General features: G+C 40.3%; 2 protein-coding genes across 4 annotated transcripts in view; one reads left to right on the top strand and one right to left on the bottom strand.

Annotated features, from left to right (window-relative positions):
- Positions 1–22,403, top strand: part of prima1 (proline rich membrane anchor 1) — a 223,142-nt gene that overhangs the window by 185,734 nt on the left and 15,005 nt on the right. Inside the window, exon 4 of one of the 3 annotated variants that reach the window (XM_073039160.1) lies at positions 15,743–16,777. The exons of the other annotated variants lie outside the window; for them this stretch is intronic. Within the exon in view, the coding sequence (XP_072895261.1) occupies positions 15,743–15,782 (40 nt within the window). The 3' untranslated portion in view covers positions 15,783–16,777. Of the gene's footprint in view, positions 1–15,742; positions 16,778–22,403 lie in introns of those variants that run through there. 3 annotated transcript variants of the gene reach the window in all.
- The window catches only part of LOC140724707 (protein unc-79 homolog), a 436,731-nt gene continuing 414,814 nt past the window's right edge, over positions 487–22,403 (bottom strand). Inside the window, exons 47-49 of the mRNA XM_073039156.1 lie at positions 18,997–19,074; positions 5,335–5,376; positions 487–5,215 (exon numbers count right to left, since the gene is read on the bottom strand). Coding sequence (XP_072895257.1) covers positions 5,015–5,215; positions 5,335–5,376; positions 18,997–19,074 — 321 coding nt within the window. The 3' untranslated portion in view covers positions 487–5,014. The remainder of the gene's footprint in view (positions 5,216–5,334; positions 5,377–18,996; positions 19,075–22,403) is intronic.

Raw genomic sequence — 22,403 nt, 5'->3', positions numbered from 1 at the left:
TAGTCACAATTCATACTAATACCTAAATATGCACATTGACAAATCCTCTTTCATAAGTTTTTAAAAAATGATACCTTGTGGTAAATAAAAACTACTTTGCATAAAATGTAAAAGTTGACAGTTCCAAATTACTAAATTTTCAAATGAGAAAGGCTTTATCAGGCATTGGCTGACAAAAGGATAATAAATCAGCCATGATGGAATGGCAGAACAGACTTGATGCGCTAAATGGCAAATTCTATTCTTCTTGTGTCTGTGCACAAGTATATATATAAAAAATAAATGCGCACACACGGCAGATGGCTTTAACTGGTGTATTCCCACTGCAGCGAGAGAGAAACAATGCGCATAGGTAGACGACAGCACACACGCAGACAACAAATCAATACATAGTGCTAAGGAGGGAAGGGGGGCATCATTGCTCTAAAAGAAATAGGTCCATACATTACAACTCCCATGTCTTATGGTCTGATAAAATGACAGTACTGACATTTCACCTCTTTTATTTTCTAACAATGTCAGTTCACTGAGCATAGAACAATATTGAATATATTGGTACCAACTTCAATTTCATTGCTGGAACAGACATGATAAGGAGAATGGTTACATAGACTGCTGGGTCAGAATAGACATAAATGGAAGTATTAAAAAGAATGATAACAATTTGCATCAGACTATTCCTTATACCTTACAAAAATGTATTTTCATTTTCTATATTCTTATTCACACAAAATTTAATTTTGCTTTCTAATTTTATAATCTGAATGGTAACTTACAGGAAACTATGTACAATTATCAATAGAATAAAAAGATCCATTTATTTTCTATTTTTGTATTTCTATGTTAACATTGATTTAATGGTATTATTTACATAAACAACCTGGTAGCTTACCAGCAAGCAAAATATTCATTTTCTTCTGACATTATTGCAAAATAGATCCTTCCTATTGTTTTTCAGTAGTTTGCAAATTCCCAGAGACAGAATTGAAACACTAATTAGGCTTTTTTTTGCATGTGAACAGTCAAAGGTATAGATCCCAGCAAATGTCAATATAAAAAAAGTACAGCATATTTTCTGGTGGAGCTGTACCTACTCCAGCTCTCTAACAGCAGGACACTACTCAACCTGACATTGTACTGAGTAGATAATCCAACAGTTCCTTGTTGATAAATAACAGTACAGAGAAGATCTGAGATTGCAGAAAGGATACATAAAAAATGTTCAACTGCAAGACTGCAGTGGAGAGGATGCTTATGAACGTGAGCAATGAAAGTAGTTAAATGATGAAATGCAAAGACATGTAAAATATATCTTTAATTTAGTAAATTAACATGCCTTCTCAAGTAAGTAGCATGCAGCACTTTTGATGTGCAAGTTTGAAACTCTATTACAGGCTGAGTACCCCTTATCTGAAATGCTTGAGGCTGGAAACGTTTTGGATTTTGGAATATATAATAGGATAGCTTGGGATCACCATAATTTCTGGCTCTGAACTTGTGTGTTACTGCTAAGAAGTCTTTCTCTTACATTTGTTCATCATACATATAATGGGAGCCTTTTCTGGCTGGCTGCTGGTGGCTACTGGGTCCCACAGTGGTCACTGTTGGGACTGCTTCTTTTTATAGTATGTGCCAAAGATTTGGATAACAGAATTGATGGCTTTGTGGGCAAGTATGTGGATGATACGAAGGTAGATGGAGGAGCAGGTAGTGTTAAAGAAGTGGAGAGTCTATAGATGGATTTAAGACAGATTAAGAGAAAAGGCAAAGAATTGGCAGATTGAATACAGTTGGAAAGTGTATGGTCATGCACTTTCAGAGAAGAAATAAAAGTATACACTATTTTCTAAATGGAGAGAAAAATTCAAAAATCTGAAGTGCAAAGGGTTTTGGGAATACTCGTGCCAGATTCCCTAAAGGTTTATTTGCAGGTTATGTTGATGGTCAGGATGGCACCAGTGAATAACGATTCCTCAGCCAACATCTTCCAGATAGCTAATCTCTTCAATTATTTCACTTTCTCTACATCTTCTGCTTGTTCTTTTTGTCTTGATTGTGTTTTGGAAACTGCTGGAGCCTGTAATGTGTAGTTTGGAATTCGATCGAATGATCTAATGTTCTGCTGTTCTTGGAGAGGACTGAGAGCACGAGCCGCCTCCTATGGGAAATCTAGAGATGAGGTGCGGGGTCATGAACAACTCCACTTCGAAGTGGCGAGGAAGATTGAGCATTGAGATGAATACAGAGAGGCCACCAGTCACTCTCCACGGAGGCCATGGGGTTGACCGGTTGGTGGTCAGGTCGCAACATTGGTAACCATCATGGCAGTTGTTCTTCAAGGAAGGCCACTCTCCTCAATGCTAACATAGGCTGCTTTTGAAATTCTGAGATTTATATGATTATTGGACTGTAGTTTATGTTGGTCTCATTCAGTTTTCTGTGTCTTCTTACTTTTGCCAATTGGCGGGTGGGCGATATGTTACTTTTTGCGTGAGCAAGGGGGTGGGGATTTGGGATCTGATCTTCGTGTTGATGTTTCACTGAGTGGGCGATCTGTCAGGTTTTGTGTGTGATGGTAGGGTTGGGGGGGGTTGATGCTATTGTCAGTGTGCTTTGAAAGGAAGGCCATCTGTTAGTTTTTTGTGCAAAGGAAGGAGCGGGGGGTTTGGGATTTGCAAGTTTGGTTTCTTTCTCTTTTTCATGTGGGGGGCTTGATGTCGTTTCTTTCAACAGCTCCCAAGGCTTTTCAGTATTACATGGATTTCTGGAGTAGACAAATACAACAAAGAGTTGTAGTGCATATGCATACTTTGACAATAAAATTAGGCTTTGAAGGTGTTGTGAGGAGGGCAAATGCAATGTTAGTATTCATTCTCAGAGGACTTGAATACAAAAGCAAGGATGTAATGTTGAGGCTTTGTAAAGCACTGGAGAGGCCTCGTGAGGAGTATTCTGAGCAGTTTTGGGCCTCTCATCTAAGAAGGGATGTGTTGACACTGGAGAGGGCTCAAAGCAGGTTCAGAAAAAATGACTCCGAGATTGAAAAGCTCCCCATATGTGGGCCATTTGATGGCTCAGGGCCTGTACTCAATGAAATTCAGAAGAATGGGGAGGAAACTCTCTTTTAAATCTACTGATTGTTGAAAGGCTTTGACAAAGGGGATGTGGAGAGGATGTTTCATATGGTGAGGGAGTCTAGGTTGAGAGGACTTAGTGTCTGAATGGAGATGGAGAGGAATTTCTTTAACCAGAGGGTGGTGAATCTGTGGAATTCATTATAACAGGTGGCTGTGGAGGCTAAGTCTTTATGTATATTTAAGGCAGATAGATTCTTGATTAGTCAGGGCATGAAGGGATATGGAGAGAAGGCAGAAGATTGGGCTGGGAAGGAAATGGATTAGCCATGAAGAAGTGGCAGAGCAGACTCGATGGGCCAAATGGCCTCATTCTGCTCCCATATCTTATGGTTTTATATGTACTGAACAGAACCCACCATTAATATAATGAAAATATTATAAAAGGGGGAGGAGAAGATGGCCTCTCTGGAGATGGATATCTGTTACTTGTTCAGTAGGGATCCTGATTTGATGGAGACAGACGTGAGACCGAGGAGGAACATCTGGAGAAACTTCTGAAATGCCCGCTTTGCTGCCGCTGCTACTGTGCGGTCCGGAATCTCCGGAGGAGAAGGCCTCTGAGACCTCGGCTTTGCTTGTTTCGGTGGCCGGGACAAGGTCGAAGGCGCTCGGCAGAGGATGGTGCCCGGGAGGCTGTATCGGAGGGGCTGCTCGGAGGCTCGAAGTTTTTGGACAGACTCAGAGTCTGCTGTCGTCGGGTGCTTCCGAGGCATTGTCAGTGCCTGGAAGTTTATGGCAGGGAGAGTTCTCCCATTTGCTGCCTGATATTGGGACGACTGGAGTCAATCGAGACTTGAAACTTTTAAACCGCATCTATGGTCTGCGGTTATTGAATTATGGTATTGCTTAGCACTATATGCTATAATTATGTGGTTTTGTCAGTGTGAGTCTTGGTTTGTCCTTTTTTTATTTTGTAGTATCACTCTGGAGGAACATTGTATCATTTCTAAATGACAATAAACGAGGACTGAGTGTCCTCATAATCTATAAAAAATATAATGTGTGCAGGGTAACAAAAGTAACACAATGGATCGGGAAAATACCTGAATCAGCTGCTAAACAACAAGCAACAGCAGGCTTTCATTCTCCACCTATGACACCATCCTTTGATTAAAAGGTTACAGTACACTGTATTTGTATCTTACTTTTTGGGGGTTTTACGTAAGGTGTAAAAACAATCAGCATTGTAGACTTGTTCTGGTGTTAGATTTTCATCTACAAAGCTTTAAAAATTTAATGCACAGCCTTTTCTTAAACTTCTGCAACCAGCCTCCAGAATTTTCACAATTACCTTCAATTTCAGGTCGGCAGAATAGATATTCGCTGGTTTCATGATCAGCACTTCGTAAGTGGGACATGATCACTCCGAAGCTCCCAATATACAATCGAGATCTTCATTTTACTACTTTTCATTCATTTCTGTTCATTACACATGATAAGTTATTTCTCAGAACTGTCACATTCCCACCCTCTTGTGTAATTTTACATTTGTGATGTCATGTCACGGCTCAGAGAAAAAATTCAGATTTCACAGATTTTCGGACTTTGGAATTTCAGATAAAGGATACCCAACGTGTATTATATTCTTCAAAACATTTGGATTTCAGAGGTTTTCAGATTTTGATGTTTCAGAACCTGTATTATATTCTTGATAAACTACAAAATACTCACTATAATATAAACAATTTCATTTCAATGTTTGTACACAGTTGTCTTGCTTTTAAATTAATCTTCACTGTAATTGTAAAGTAGAAGAAATGGTTAAATTACCAAGGCTAATTCACTGGCGGCATGCACTTGATGCTTTAGCAGTATCAAGAAAGGGAACGAGACAGGCTACTGTTTCAAGTCCAGTATCATTAAAATTTGCAAGAATCTTAAAGAGGATAAAATTGAGATGCAGCCTCTGATGACTGTACTTCCACCTGAGCCATCTTGAACTGAGCACACTGCAACCATTTACGGAGCACTGATGAGCTTGTGCTCATTTGCCCAGGCCCCTGGAGTGACTGCAGAATGTGATGGTTGACATTGTTCTGGATTGACTGAAGGCGTAGCTGCAGTCCTGCTGATAGATGCTGTTGATCACAGACCGAGTGGAAAATTAGAAGTGAATTAGCTACTGTTATAACTATTAAAAGAAGAAAACAATATGAAGGTACATTAGAACTTTTGAAGAAAAGCAATTAATACTCACCTTCAAATTTGATTGAATCATCGGTAACCACATAGGAATAAGCTGGTTAAAGAAAAAAAAGTTATAAATTATGCTTGCTCCAGCAGCTAAAATATCAGAATTTTTCTATTTTAAGATTAGTTCTCCACATTATTCCAATAACAATATCAGCAAGACCTGGAATGTATTCAATTGCAATCAATAATAAACTTCAGAAGACTCCTGTAGATTCCTAAATTAATTTACTTTGCTTTCATAACGAAGATCTGAAAAGTTAATTATCAATTTGAAAATGAACAAATAGCCCAAAATCATCTATGGAAAGGAGTTCTAACACTGTACTTTTTCCCTCATACAGAAACAATCTATAACTTAACTCCAAATGCCAAGATCTCATTTTTAGAGAATATCCCGTAATTCTAGATTTGTTAGCCAGTAATGTCTCTCCATCTAGAGCCCCATGGTAGCATAGCATTTAGCGTGACACTATTACAGCTTGGGGCATCGGATTTTAGAAGTCAATGCCAGTGCCATCTGTAAGCCAATGCCAACAGTGCCATCCCCAAACAGTCCTTCCAGGTGAGGCAACACTTCACTTGTGAGTCTGTTGGGGTAATCTATTGCATCCGGTGCTCCTGGTGCGGCCTCGTCTACATCGGCGAGACCCAATGCAGATTGGGGGACCGCTTCGTTGAGCACCTACTCTCCGTCCGCCACAACAGACAGGATCTCCCGGTTGCCGTTCACTTCAACTCTCCCTCTCATTCCCATTCGGATATGTCCATACATGGCCTCCTCTACTGCCAATGATGAGGCCAAACTCAGGTTGGAGGAGCAACACCTCATATACCGTCTGGGTAGTCTCCAGCCCCTTGGTATGAACATCGAATTCTCCAACTTCTGGTAATTCCCTCCCATTCCACCTTCACTCTGTCTCCTCTTCTAGCTGCCTATCACCTCTCATGACTCTGCCTTCTTCTGCTACCCATAGTGCTTTCCCCTTAGATTCCTTCTTCACCTCTCCTGCCTATCCCCTCCCCCACCCCTTGATCTTTCCTTTGATTGGTTTTCCACCCTCTCCCCACCTTCTTTATAGGGCCCCTGCCCCCCTCCTTCTTTGGTCCTGACGAAGGGTCTTGACCCGAAACATTGACTGCTTCTTTCAACGGATGCTGTCCAACCTGCTGAGTTCATCCAGCTTGTTTGTACGTCTCCATCTGTAAGCTGTTTGTAATTCCTCCCCGTGACTGTGTAAGTTTCTCCAGGTGCTCCCATAGTCCAGAGACACACTGGGTAGTAGGTTGTGGATGATCAGCCATGATCACATTGAATGGCGGTGCAGGGTCAAAAGGCTGAATGCCCTACTCCTGCACCTATTGTCTATTGTTAATTGGTCATTGTAAATTGTCATGCGATTAGCCTAATGTTGAATAAGTGGGTTTCTGGGTGGTGCAGCCCAGTGGGCAGCCAAGCTTAATCTCAGAATAAATAAATAAATCTATCCTCCCAATACCCTTTAGCATAGTTATAATCTGTACAGTCTGTTGTAATAATGCCCTAAATCCATAAAGGAAGAAACACCCCCTGTACTGATTCAGAAATTGAGCTGCTGATAGGGGTGAATGTGCCTAAGACATTGGAGCCATTGCCAGTGACTCACAGTGTCAATGATAGAGCCTATGCAATCAGAGGAATGCTGGGTTGGACTGCTCATGGACATTGACATGAGACCATGATGATGGAAGAGACTACGCTGGGCTAGATTTGACAGTTAACAGGATTTCAGTTTTGAACTTGGATAAGCTTTGGCAGCACCAATTCAAGACAGATTTTCCTGAATGCAGTCAGGAGAAGCAACCTGGCTTGTCAAGAGAAGTTCACAATCCAGGTAGACCACTTACCAAAAACAGGATATTGTGTGAATGTTAAGATTTCATGACTCCTGTGTTTTTATAGCATGTAGTTGTAATGTTTACAGTGTATTAATTAGGGGGCTGGGATGTAGGTCCCATACATCTGTTTCCTATTCGCATTGTACTCTGTGTAATGTGTTTATTATGGTAACTAGTCACACGGGTGGGGGCGTGGTAAACGTGAAGGGTTTAGTTACCTGTCCTGGGCAGGTTAGAGCTGGGGAATGTCAGATGTCATATCCTTTGTTGACCGCTTAATTACATCACTTCAAGATTGTACATTTTGCTAGTTGCTAATAAATGATCAAATACAGTTCTCCAACTTTTACGAACATTTTTATTGGATTTATCAGAGGGCATGTCATGGAAGGATAACTACCCGTGGGGTTACCAGTAGTGGCATTGTTTTGTTCAAGTTGTAACTGTACATCCCATATAGTTTTAGGTTTTGAATTCCACAGTTTAGGAAAGTAGCTCAAAAAAGCTGATCTGCCAATTAGCTTTTGAGACAGATTGTTTAAATTTAGATAAATCATATTTACTCACTAACTGAGTGAAAGACATTAAATAAATCTGAAAAAGTTATTATTCCTTTGGTTTTTCAAATTAAAAAGGCCTGATCTAAAATTGATGGTTTAAAAAAAGTTAAGATGGATTTTACTAGAGAGAACAAAATGATTTAACTCAAAAAATCTGCAAAACTGAAACTAAATTCTTGAAGTAAGTTTAATAATGAGATTGAAGTCTTGTCTACCAATCTTAGAAAGCAGAAAAGGAAGAGGAGCTCCCAGTAAAGAGGCCAAAGAATACCCCTTCACCAAGTTTTTCTCCAAATCCACCCATGAAGGACAGTCATGTGTGTCTGAATAATTAATCCAAAAGGTAATATATCAAATATTAAAAGGCAAACACGAGGAAATCTGCAGATGCTGGAAATTCCAGCAACACACACAAAATGCTGGTGGAATGCAGCAGGCCAGGTAGCATCTATAAGGAGAAGCACTGCGAATGTTTCAGGCTGAGACCCTTTGTCAGGACTAACTGAAAGGAAAGATAGTAAGAGATTTGAAAGTAGGAGGGGGAGGGGGAAATGCGAAATGATAGGAGAAGACCGGAGGGGATGGGGTGAAGCTGAGAGCCGGAAAGGTGAGTGGCAAAAGTGATACAGAGCTAGAGAAGGGAAAGGATCATGGGACGGGAGGCCTCGGGAGAAAGAAAGGGGGAGGGGAGCACCAGAAGGAGATGGATAACAGGCAGAGTGATGGGCAGAAAGAGAGAAAAAAAAAGGAGGGGGGAAAAAAGCTAAATATATCAGGGATGGGGTAAGAAAGGGAGGAGGGGCATTAACAGAAGTTAGATAAGTCAATGTTCATGCCATCAGGTTGGAGGCTACCCAGCTGGTATATAAGGTGTTGTTCCTTCAACCTGAGTGTGGCTTCATCTTGACAGTAGAGGAGGTAATGGATAGACATATCAGAATGGGAATGGGACGTGGAATTAAAATGTGTGGCCACTGGGAGATCCTGCTTTCTCTGGCGGACAGAGTGTAGGTGTTCAGCAAAATGGTGTCCCAGTCTGCGTCGGGTCTCAGCAATATATAAAAAGGCCTCACTGGGAGCACTGGACGCAGTATACCACACCAGCCGACTCACAGGTGAAGTGTCGCCTCACCTGGAAGGACTGTCTTGGGCCTTGAATGGTGGTGAGGGAGGAAGTGTAAGGGCAGGTGTAGCACTTGTTCTACTTGCAAGGATAAGTGGCAGGAGGGAGATCGGTGGGAAGGGATGGGGGGGACAAGTGGACAAGGGAGTCGCGTAGGGAGCGATCCCTGTAGAAAGCAGAAAGAGGGGGAGAGGAAAAGATGTGCTTGTTAGTGGGATCCTGTTGGAGGTGGCAGAAGTTACGGAGAATTATACGTTGGACCCGGGGGCTGGTAGGGTGGTAGGTGAGGACAAGGGGAACCCTATCCCGAGTGGGGTGGCGGATGGATGGGGTGAGGGCAGATGTGCGGGAAATGGAAGAGATGCGTTTGAGAGCAGAGTTGATGGTGGAAGAAGGGAAGCCCCCTTGTTTAAAAAAGGAAGACATCTCCTTCATCCTGGAATGAAAAGCCTCATTCTGACAGCAGATGCAGCGGAGACGGAAGAATTGTGAGAAGGGGATAGCATTTTTGCAAGAGACAGGGTGGGAAGAGGAATAGTCCAGGTAGCTGTGAGAGTCTGTAGGCTTATAGTAGATATCAGTAGATAAGCTGTCTCCAGAGATGGAGACAGAAAGATCAAGAAAGGGGAGGGAGGTGTCGGAAATGGACCAGGTAAATTTGAGGGCAGGGTGGAAGTTGGAGGCAAAGTTAATGAAGTCAACGAGCTCAGCATGTGTGCAGGAGGCAGCGCCAATGCAGTCGTCGATGTAGCAAAGGAAAAGAGGGGGACGGATACCCGTATAGACTGGGAACATGGACTGTTCCACAAAGCCAACAAAAAGGCAGGCAGAACTGGGACCCATGCGGGTGCCCATGGCTACACCTTTGGTTCGGAGGAAGTGGGAGGAGCCAAAGGAGAAATTATTGAGAGTAATAACTAATTCCGCTAGACGGAGGAGAGTTGTGGTAGAGGGGAATTGGTTAGGTCTGGAATCCAAAAAGAAGCGGAGAGCTTTGAGACCTTCTTGGTGGGGGATGGAGGTATATAGGGACTGGATGTCCATGGTGAAAATAAGGTGGTGGGGGCCAGGGAACTGAAAATCATTGAAAAAATTCAAAGCGTGAGAAGTGTCACAAACATAGGTGGGAAGGGATTGAACAAGGGGGGGTAAGACAGTGTCAAGGTATGCAGAAATGAGTTCAGTGGGGCAGGAGCAAGCTGAGACAATAGGTCTACCTGGACAGGCAGGTTTGTGGATCTTGGGTAGGAGGTAGAAACGGGAAGTGCGGTGTGTGGGAACTATGAGGTTGGTGGCAATGGATGGGAGATCCCCAGAGCTGATAAGGTTGGTGATGGTATAGGAGACAGTGGCCTGGTGCTCCTTAGTGGGGTCATGATCAAGGGGTAAATAAGAGGAGGTATCAGAGAGTTGTCGCTGTGCCTCGGCCAGGTAGAGGTCAGTACGCAGACTACAATATTAATTGTCCAGTAGTTGTGGTGAACTACATATACCTGTCTGGACTGCTCCTGTGGCTCCTCCCACAGACCCCTGCTGACTGCTCCTGTGGCTCCTCCCACAGACCCCTGTATAAAGGCGATTGAGGCCTGAGCCCGGCCTCATTCTCCAGGATGTAGTGTTGTTCATTCTTCCAGTCAATAAAAGCCAATACCTCGCTTCTTATGTCTCAGAGTGAGTTATTGATGGTGCATCAGTAGTACAATCTAAGATTTGGCAAGGTCATACCACCGTCCTTTTTTAATTTCTGAAATAAAGGTTTACTCAATCTAGGATTTTTAGTATTCTAAATATAGGATGAAATTTTAGAGTCTATTTTTATCAAAAAACAAGTTTAGGAACAAAGGAAGAGACTGCTTGAAATGTATATAAGAACTTCGGTAGAACTATCATTTTAATAGCATTAATTCGACCAATTAATGATAGCGTCATAGGAGACCAGTTAGAAAGTATTTGTTGCATATAATCAATTAATGAGAGAAAATTATATTTATACAAAATTATATTTATGCACACTTTTTTAGATATTTACAAATTAGGAATTTTTTACGTATTTTGCTTCCAAACCCCTCTGCTTATCCACCTAATAAGATAGATACCCTTTTTCAGGTTAAACCACTTCAAAAAGGATTGATAGTTACAATTTATAAATGGTTATTGAATTTACAAATGATATCTAACGATAAAATTAAAGGTGCTTGGGAACTGGAATTTCAAGAGTTACTTTCAGATAATCAATGGAGTAAAATTTTTCATTTGGTAAATACTTCATCTATTTGTGCCCATCATTCCTTGATACAGTTCAAGGTAGTGCATCGGGCACATATAGACAATAGACAGTAGGTGCAGGAGTAGGCCATTCAACCCTTCTAGCCAGCACCGCCATTCGCTGTGATCATGGCTGATCATACACAATCAGTACCCCATTCCTGCCCTCTCCCCATATCTCTTGACCCCGCTATCTATAAGAGCTCTATCTAACTCTCTCTTGAATGCATCCAGAGACTTGGCCTCCACTGCCTTCTGGGGCAGAGCATTCCACATATCCACCACTCTCTGGGTGAAAAAGTTTTTCCGCATCTCTGTTCTAAATGGCCTACCCCTTATTCTTAAACTGTGGCCTCTAGTTCTGGACTCACCCATTAGCGGGAACATGCTTCCTGCCTCCAGCGCGTCCAATCCCTTAATAATCATTAGCCCGTATTTTTCCCAATATCAATCCTATTTGCAATAGATGTAATATTGAGGTGGCCACTTTAACTCACATATTTTGGTCTTGCATAAAGGTGGATAATTTTTGGAAAGATGTCTTTAAAATTTTATCAGAAGTCTTGGATCTGGACTTACAACCAAATTTACTTACAGCAATTTTTGGGATTATTTAATCGGAAACAGGATATATTCCTGTTTCCACTCAGTGGATGATAGCCTTTTCAACTTTATTGGCTAGGAGAGTTATTTTACTTAAATGGAAGGATCCTAATCTACCTACTGTTTTTTATTGGCTTTCCTCCATCATGTCCTGTTTCAGTTTAGAGAAAATAAGAAGTCAGACATTTGGTATATCCCTTAAATTTGAAGAAATCTGGCGACAATTTATTAAATATTTTCATATGATTTGATTTATTGATTTTTGTACTGACTCTCTTCCAGTTATTTTTCTGAAGTTTTGGATTTGATCAGAAAGTCTGTTTTCTTGGTTTTACTCTCAGGATGGAATGCTCAGTCCTTTCTTTTTCCTTTTTGTTTTTGTTTGTATAGAATAATGGGTTTTTTTCCAAGTAAAAAATTCAAAAAGTCTTTTTTCTCTTCATAAATTGGTAAGAGGAGAATTAATTATCTTTCTCATTATACATTTTATATCAGATTAATATTATGCATGATTTTGATAATGTTTATTTCACCTTCTTTATGTATTATTATTGATAGATATATTTGAGATAATTCTCCTCTTGCTTGTATATATGCTCTTTTTAAATCAATAAAAAGATTGAAAAAAATTGTTTAAATTTAAGAGACCAGTGGAAGAAACTTGAGAGCTCGAGCAGGATTATGGCTGACCTTTGATATTTGAGTCACATTCTTGAACTAACCACACATCCACTGATTTCCTTATTGTCCAAAAACCTACTGATCCTCTCTTGAGTGAGAATTTCAACCCTCACCATCTCCTGTTTCTTATCTCAGCTGTGAATGGCAAATCTCCTACTCTGAAACTGTGACCACCCCCTCTCCCTGGATTCAAACAACCCATCCAGATAAGAATCCTTCCCACATTTACCTTGCCAATCCTCACAAGTCTTCCTTTTTTTTGTTTTAAGGAGATTTGCCCTAATTTCAATGTTTTGGTGCAGTCACCACATGGAATAATCATCCTACCCCTTCTACAGCTTCACTGCACTCTCCTATCACAAGTAAAACTCCCTTTTTAATTAGGGACAGCAGACTTGCATACAATATTCCTGATGCCATTCCTCTGAGCCTTATACAAATACAGTAAGAAGGGAAGTTAATATTGTGAAGAAGAGGACAATATGCCAGGACCACCAGACTCAAAAATAGTTACTTTCCCAAAGCAGGAAAACTGATCAACAACTCCACCCACTAACCCACCCGCTACCACCACTACTTTATCATTTCCTGTCAGAGTCTCCTTATGTACAGACACTCCTGTGCCTAGCATCATTTTATGACATACAATCAATCTATGTATATAAGCTATCCTATGTATTGATATTTATTGTGTTTTTATTGTTGTGTTCTTCATCTTATTGTGTTTTTTGTGCTGCATCAGACCTGGACTAACATCTATTTTGTTCTTTACACTGTGTACTGGAAATGACATTAAACAATCTTGAATTTTGATCATGAATAAAGTTCAATCAAGATTGTGATCCTATCAAATTCCTTCTTCTCCAGCCCTTTACATTTTCTCATCTTGCTTCACCTTCCACTTTGTCTTCTTGAGAAAATGCCTCCAGCATTTTCTGTATTATTACTTTAACAATATGATTTTATGTGTGTGTTACCAAGATTAATTTTTAATTTTAATTTTAAAATTTTAAGATTAAAATTTAATTTTTAAACCTTCCACTTAGCCAATTTTCTAAACAAGTCAATAATTTCCACTTAATTCCATGAAATTCCCTTTGTAATTGTAGATTTAAAAGGACTATTTGAATGCTTGAAAGTCAATGTAAATAACAGACACATATTCGCCTTTTGAATATTTCAGTCAAATTTTCACACCATCAGACCATAGATCATAAGACATAGGAGCAGAAGTAGGCCATTTGGCCCATCAAGTCTGCTTCACCAGTTAATCAAGGCTGATTTTTTTTAATCCCCTCCTCAGCCACACTCTCCGACCCTCTTCCCTTAACCTTTGACGCCGTATCCAATCAAAAACGTATCAATTTCTATTTCTACCTTAAATACACCCAACAACCTGGCCTCCACAGCAGCTTATGATAACAAACTCACCATTTTGTGGCTAAAGAAATTTCTCTGCATCTGTTTTGAATAGACACCCTTCTATCCTGAGGCTGTGCCCTCTTGTCCTAGAGACCCACCATGGGAAACAGCTATTCTGTCTAGGCTTTTCAACATTCAAAAGGCTTCAATGAGATTCCAACGAGTACAGACCCAGAGCCATCAAACATTCCTTGTATAATAATCCTTTCATTCCTGGAATCATTCTTGTGAACCCTCTCCAATGCCAGCACATATTTTATTAGATGAGGAGACCAAAACTGTTCACAACACTCAAGGTGAGGCCTCACCAGTGCCTTGTAAAGCCTCAGCATCACTTCCCTACTCTTATAACCTGGACCTCTTGAAATGAATGGTAACACTGCATTTGCCTTCCTCACCACTGACTCAACCTGCAAATTAACTCTTAGTGACTTCTGCACGAGGACTCCCAAGTCCCTTTACATCTCAGATTTTCTCCCATTTAGAAAATAGTCTGCACATCTATTTCTTCTACCAAAGTGTATGACCATGCATTTTCCAACATTATATTTCATATACCATTTTCTTGCCCATTCTCCTAATCTGTCTAAAGTCCTTCTGCAGCCTACCCATTTCCTCAACACTACCTGCCCCTCCACCAATCTTTGTATTATCTGCAAAGCGATCTATTACAGCAACTAAATCACTGACATACAGCATAAAAAGAAGTGGTCCCAACACCAACCCCTGTGGAACACTACTAGTCACTGTCAGCAGCCAGAGAAGGACCCCTTTATTCCCACTCGCTGCCTCAAGTCAATCAGTCAATGCTCTAACCATGGTAGTAACTTTCCTGTAACATGATGGGCTCTTAACTTGGTAAGCCATGCCAAAAGCTAATGACTCTTGAAAGATCTTTCAAAAGATATTGAAAAACACAACGAACAGTAGTGTGCAAAAGTCTTAAGCACATACAATATACATAGCTGAGGTGCCCAAGACTTTTGCACAGTTCTGTAGTAATTTCATGCATTGCACTGTACTGCTGCCGCAAAAAAAGCAAATTTCATGACATATGTGAGTGATGATACACCTGACTCTGATATGGGTACAGTTCTGGTTACCAAATTATAGGAAAGATGTCAACAAAATAGAAAGAGTACAGAGGAGATTTACTAGAATGTTACCTGGGTTTCAGCACCTAAGTTACAGAGGAAGGTTGAAGAAATTAGGTCTTTATTCTTTGAAGCATAGAAGGTTGAGGGGGGGACTTGATAGAGGTATTTAAAATTATGAGGGGGATAGATAGAGTTGTCGTGGATAGGCTTTTTCCATTGGGAGTAGGGGAGATTCAAACAAGAGGACATGAGTTGAGAGTTAGGGGGCAAAAGTTTAAGGGTAACATGAGGTGCAGCTTCTTTACTCAGAGAGTGGTAGCTGTGTGGAACGAGCTTCCAGTAGAAGTGGTAAAGGCAGGTTCAATTTTGTCATTTAAAAAAAATTGGATAGGTATATGGACAGGAAAGGAATGAAAGGTTATGGGCTGAGTGCGGGCCAGTGGGACTAGATGAGTATAAGCATCAGCTCGGACTAGAAGGGCTGAGATGGCCTGGATCCGTGCTGTAATTGTTATATGGTTTATATAACTGATATTAAGCTGACCATTCTACAAATCTTCCCTTCTTAAGTGCACAATTTCCAAAGGATTATGTTATTTTGCAATCTAAATGAACAATTCATCAATTGTGATATCTTTCAACAACACAATTGTCCTTGCAAATGAGCTTTGAACTAACTGTTCACAGTTTTGTCACAAACTGGTACAATAATTATGTTACCAAAATCAAAAATCAAATAAATGTGTGCTCAGGATTCTATTGTAATTTTAAACTCTTCTCTGCCAGGGTTGGACCACTTCGTCAGACTGAGTTCTACCTTCAATGATGCAAATGCCAGATGATGTCAAATTTATGAACAACAACATATTTATTCTGCAGTGACTACATTCTGGATCAAGGTTATCTACCGCTGCCAATTATGCTACTAATTTACTAATTTGAGAGCCTGCTTGACTATTATCTTATCAGGAACACTTTTAAAATGAAATATTACCAGTTACCGAACTCCAAAAGTAACAAAACATTTCAGTACATATTAATGTCATACTAGCCGACATCACAATGAAATACACTGTAGGTATATTAACCAACATAACTCACAGGATTATGCCATTAACTAGAATTACAGTGGGCCAGATCAAGCTTGTCCCTCTACAATCCCCACTGTTTTTGTTTGCATTTCCACTGATCCTGGAGGTGGTGTGGAGTCTCTCAGCCTCAGATGGGGGCTTGAGGCTTTGACTTCAATTGACTGATGACCTTTTAACAACTCACTGTCTTTAATGACTTTTGAACTGCTCTGAAGTATTAGAAATTAGTTAAAATATTTCAGAAAATAAAGGGAAAAACATCTACCATTCCATCAAAGCTAATGATCCCATTCAAATGAATGGGTCACTCTTATGTCCAGTGATGAGAGGCCAGGTTTGGGGCACATCGACTGCGTCAGCTCATATCAGTTGAGCTCTGTCCCTGGATGCAGTTCTGAGTCCACGAGGAAAGCAGAAGATCAGATGCCTGTCTTTCAGAACGTTTCTAACTATGACATTATGACACTTTGTGGAATTTGTGAACATGCTGACCTGTGCACTATAGAGATGCCAGCAAATGGACAGAACAATTCAAACTATTATATGAATAATGGTGCATTTCATCCAGCTGTAAAGGAATAATGGATTTTTAAAAAAATCATAAGAACTACAATATAATGTGTGTAAACCGTAATTTTTCAGTATTTTATACAATATATGCAATAGTTGCAATGTTAAATATTTTAACAGTTACAGTAAATTATTAAAATCAATTGCATCTAAGTAAAAATGTGCCAACTTTTGTTGAAGTATGAGGCATTGGCCATGTAAATTTTACAAATTTATATTGAATATTGAGCAAGGATATAAAGTTGAGACTTTATAAAGCACTGTTGAAACCTCACTTGGAGTATTGTGAGCAGTTTTGATAGATAGATAGATAGATAGATACTTTATTCATCCCCATGGGGAAATTCAACTTTTTTTCCAATGTCCCATACACTTGTTGTAGCAAAACTAATTACATACAATACTTAACTCAGTAAAAAATATGATATGCATCTAAATCACTATCTCAAAAAGCATTAATAATAGCTTTTAAAAAGTTCTTAAGTCCTGGCGGTAGAATTGTAAAGCCTAATGGCATTGGGGAGTATTGACCTCTTCATCCTGTCTGAGGAGCATTGCATCGATAGTAACCTGTCGCTGAAACTGCTTCTCTGTCTCTGGATGGTGCTATGTAGAGGATGTTCAGAGTTATCCATAATTGACCGTAGCCTACTCAGCGCCCTTCGCTCAGCTACCGATGTTAAACTCTCCGATGTTAAACTCGTTTAAACTCCGATGTTGGGCCCCTTATCTTAGAAAGGATGTGCTGAAACTGGAGAGGGTTCAAAGAAGGTTCATGAAAATGATTCCAGGATTGAATGGCTTGTCATATGAAGAGCATGAGATGGCTCTGGGCCTGTATTCACTAGAATTCAGAAGAATGAGGGGTGACCTCATTAAAACCTATTGAAGAGTGAAAGGCCTTGACAGAGTGGATGTTGAGAGGATGTTCCCTATGGTGGAGGAATCTAAGACCAGAGGACACAGACTCAAAATAAAGGGGTGTTTTTTCAGAATGGAGATGAGGAGGAATTTCTTTAGCTGGTGAGTGGTGAATCTGTGGAATTCTTTGCCACAGGCAGCTATGGAGGCCAGGCCTTTATATCACCAATATCACCAAGACCAAGGAGATGGTGGTGGACTTTAGGAGATCTAGGCCTCATATGGAGCCAGTGATCATTAATGGAGAATGTGTGGAGCAGGTTAAGACCTACAAGTATCTGGGAGTACAGTTAGACGAGAAGCTAGACTGGACTGCCAACACAGATGCCTTGTGCAGGAAGGCACAGAGTCGACTATACTTCCTTAGAAGGTTGGCGTCATTCAATGTTTGTAGTGAGATGCTGAAGATGTTCTATAGGTCAGTTGTGGAGAGCGCCCTCTTCTTTGTAGTGGCGTGTTGGGGAGGCAGCATTAAGAAGAGGGACGCCTCATGTCTTAATAAGCTGGTAAGGAAGGCGGGCTCTGTCGTGGGCGAAGTACTGGAGAGTATAACATCGGTAGCAGAGCGAAGGGCGCTGAGTAGGCTACGGTCAATTATGGAAAACCCTGAACATCCTCTACATTGCACCATCCAGAGACAGAGAAGCAGTTTCAGCGACAGGTTGCTATCGATGCAATGCTCCTCAGACAGGATGAAGAGATCAATACTCCCCAATGCCATTCGGCTTTACAATTCAACCGCCAGGAGTAAGATATGTTAAAGTGCCGGGGTTAGGACTCAATGTATTTAAGTAAACTACTTAAGAACTTTTTAAAAGCTATTATTAATGCTTTTTGAGAGGGTGATTTTAGATGCATATCATATTTTTACTGAGTTAAGTATTGTATGTAATTAGTTTTGCTACAATAAGTGTATGGGACATTGGAAAAAATGTTGAATTTTCCCATGGGGATGAATAAAGTATCTATCTATCTTTAAGACAGAGATTGATAGACTCTTGATTGGTCAGGGCATGAAGGGATATGGGGAGAAGGCAGGAGATATGGGGCTGAGTGGAAAGTTGGATTAGCCATGATAATGTGGCAGAGCAGACTTGATGGGGCAAATAGCCTAATTCTGCTCCTATATCTTACGGTCTTATTGTCTTATATGAACTGTATGCTCCCTAAAGCATGCAACTGATTATACTGCACTAGATTTACAATTGTTCCAATTATAGCATTTCATTAACACCATGATAGGCAGATACAAAAACTTTTTCCTTGTTTTCATGAACAGGATAACTTTAACATATGTATTCCAAAATAACAGATTTCATTACAGTTGTGTAAAGGCATTTAATTTGACTTTCTTTAAAAAGGGAAATGATTGACAATTAGTTATCATGAATATTTTAAAATTTCTGTGTAAAAATCATAATATATAAATAACAGATGGAAAAACAAAAATATCATCACCTTCACAAAGATGGCTGAATTGCACTCCTGTAGAGCTTCCATCAAGTTGATAACATGCAAGCAAACCATTTCCACCATCTGCAATGCAACCAAAAATATTTGACTTGACCAAAAATATTTGAAAAGTTAGTTTGGAAGCACTGTCTAACATAATTGTACAAATCAAAACAGAATTAATGTTGGAGATTGGAAAAAAAAGAGGAGTTGTAAATACTTGGCAGTCAGGATTTCTAGATCATAAGACATAGGAGCAGAATTAGGGCATTTGACCCACTGACTCTGCTCTGCCATTCCATCATGGCTGATTTATTATCCATCTCAACCCCATTTACCCGCCTACTCTCCGTAATCTTTGATGCACTGACTAATCAAGAAACTAAAAATCTCTACTTTAAATATACTCAAAGACTTGGCCTCCACAGCCATCCATAGCAATAAATACCACTGATTCACCACCCTCTGGCTAAAGAAATTCCTTCTCATATCTGTTCTAAATGAATGTCCTTCTAGTCTGAGTCTGTGTCCTCTGGTGCTAGATTACCCCCACTAGAGGAAACATTCTCTCCACATCCACTCTATCTAGGCCTTTCAATATTTGATAAATTTCAATGAGATCTCTCCTCATTCTTCCAAGCCATCAAATATTCCTCATGCATTAACATTTTCATTTCCAAAACCATTCTTATGAACCTCTTCTAGGCCCTCTCCATTATCAGCACATCTTTTCTTACAGAAGGGACCCAAAACTGCTCACAATACTCCATATAGTCTGGCCAATCCTTTATAAAGCCTCAGCATCACAAACTTGCTCTTATTTTCTAGTCCTCTCAAAATGAATGCTAATATTGAATTTGCCTTCCCTACCACAGACTCAACCTGCAAGTTAACCTTTTGCAAATCCTGCACAAAAACTCCCAAGTCTCTTTGCACTTCTGATTTTTGAATTTTCTAACTGTTTAGAAAATGATCAATACCTTTATTCTTTTTACCAAAGTGCATGACCATACACTACCTGACACTATATTACATCTGCTACTTCTTTCCCCATTCTCCCAACCTGTTTAAGTCCTTCTGCAGACTCCTTGCTTCCTCAAAACTGCTTGCACCCACCTATGTTCGTTTTGTCTACAAACAATACCACAAAACCATCAATTCTGTCATACAAATCATTCATGTATCATGTGAAAAAAGTGATCCCAACATAGACCCCTGAGGAATACCACAAATTAACAGCAGCCAGAAAAGGTCCTCTGTATTCCCACTCTTTTCCTGCTAGTAGACCAATCTTCAATCCTTGCTGGAATCTTTCCTGTAATACCATGGACTTTTATCTTGTTAAGTGGCACTTTGTCAAAGGTCTTTTGAAAATCCAAGTACACAGCATCCACTAATTCTCTTTCGTCTGTCTTAAGAGTCATAGTCTTAGAGACGTATAGCACAGAAACAGGCCCTACGGCCCATCCAGACTATGCTAAACCATTTAAACTGCCCACTCCCATCAATCTACACCTGGTCCATAGCCCTCTATACCCTTGCTATCCATATACCTATCCAAACTTCTCTTAAACATTGAAATTGAGCTTGCATGCACCACTTCTGTTGGCAGCTAATTCCACACTCTCACGACTGTCTGATTAAAGGAATTTCCCCTCATGTTCCCCTTCAACTTCTCACCTTTCACCCCTAACCCATGAACTCTGCTTGTAGCCCCACCTAACCTCCGTGCAAAGAGACTGCTTGTATTTATCCCATCTACACCCAGCATAATTTTGTGTACCTCTCTTAAATCTTCTCTTGAGTCTTTTGACTCAACGAATAATGGATCTACATACCCAGATCCCTCTGTTCTACCACACCCTTCACTGTCCTGCAGTTCACTGTGAAAGACCTACACTGGCTGGTCCTACTGACGAGCAAAACCTTGCACTTGTCTGCATTAAATTTTATCTGTCATTTTTCAGCCCATTTTTCCAACTAATGCAGATCTCACAACTCTCTGGCCACCCACAGCTCCAATCTGATAACTAAGTTTGCAGATGACACTACATTGATTGGCCTTATCTCAAATAATAAAGAGGCAGCCTACAGAGAAGAAGTCATCACTCTGACACAATGGTGTCAAGAAAACAACCTCTCCCTCCACATCACAAAAACAAGATGTTGGTTGTGAACTACAGGAAGAATAGAGACAGGCTAACCTCTATTGACACCAATGGATCTGGGTTTGAGAGGGTGAACAGCTTTAAGTTCCTCAGCATACATATAACCGAGGACCTCACCTAGTTTGTACATACTGGCTGTGTGGTTAAAAAAAAGCACAACAACGCCTCTTTTACATCAGATGCTTGAAGAAGATTAGTATGAGTCCCCAAATCCTAAGAACTCTCTACAGGGGCACAATTGAGAGCATCCTGACTGGCTGCATCACTGCCTGGTATGGGAACTGTACTTCCCTCAATCGCATGACTCTACAGAGAGTGGTGCGGACAGCCCAGCGCATCTGTGGATGTGAACTTCCCTCTATTCAGAACATTTATAGCAACAGGCGTGTAAAAAGGGCCCGAAGGATCACTAAGGACCCCAGTCACTCCAACCATAAACTTTCAGCTGCTACCATCCGGGAAACGGTACCGCAGCATTAAAGCCAGGACCAACAGACTCTGGGTCAGTTTCTTCCACCAGGTCATCAGACTGATTAATTCAAGTTGATAAAGTTGTATTTCTATGTTATATTGACTGTCCTGTTGTACATACTATTTATTACAAATTACTATAAGTTGCACATTGTACATTCAGGTGGAGACATAACATAAAGATTTTTACTCCTCATGTATGTGAAGGATTTAAGAAATAAAGTTAATTCAAGTCCCTCTGCAAGCCATGATAGCCTTCCTCACTGTCCACTACACCCCAATCAGGTTTATTATCACCAGCATGTGGAATTTGTTAACCTAGCAGCAGCAGTACAATGCAATACATGATAATATAGAAAGAAAAAAATAAATTGGTAAATAAATTAATCTATATATATATATAGATAGTTTAATTTATTTACCAATTTATATATACACATCTTAAACAGTTTGAAAATATAGTGCAAAACAAAAACAATATATATATATATAAAAGTGAGGCAGTGTTTATGGGTTCAAAGTCCATTTAGGAATCGGATGGCAGAGGGAAAGAAGCTGTTCCTGAATTGCTGAGTGTGTGCCTTCAGGCTTCTGTATCTCCTTCATGATGGTATCAATGAGAAGAGAACATGTCCTGGGTGATGGGGGTCTTTAATAAGGGACGCCGCCCTTCTGAGTCACCACTCCTTGAAGAACTCCTGGACTCTATGGAGACTAGTACCCAAGATAGGGCTGACTAATTTTACAACTTTCTGTAGCTTCTTTCGGTGCTGT

The sequence above is a fragment of the Hemitrygon akajei genome, chromosome 3 (assembly GCF_048418815.1).
Source record: "Hemitrygon akajei chromosome 3, sHemAka1.3, whole genome shotgun sequence".
Taxonomy (NCBI): domain Eukaryota; kingdom Metazoa; phylum Chordata; class Chondrichthyes; order Myliobatiformes; family Dasyatidae; genus Hemitrygon; species Hemitrygon akajei.
The sequence above is the reverse complement of the archived record's forward strand: the minus strand, read 5'-3'. Positions and strand labels throughout refer to the sequence as shown.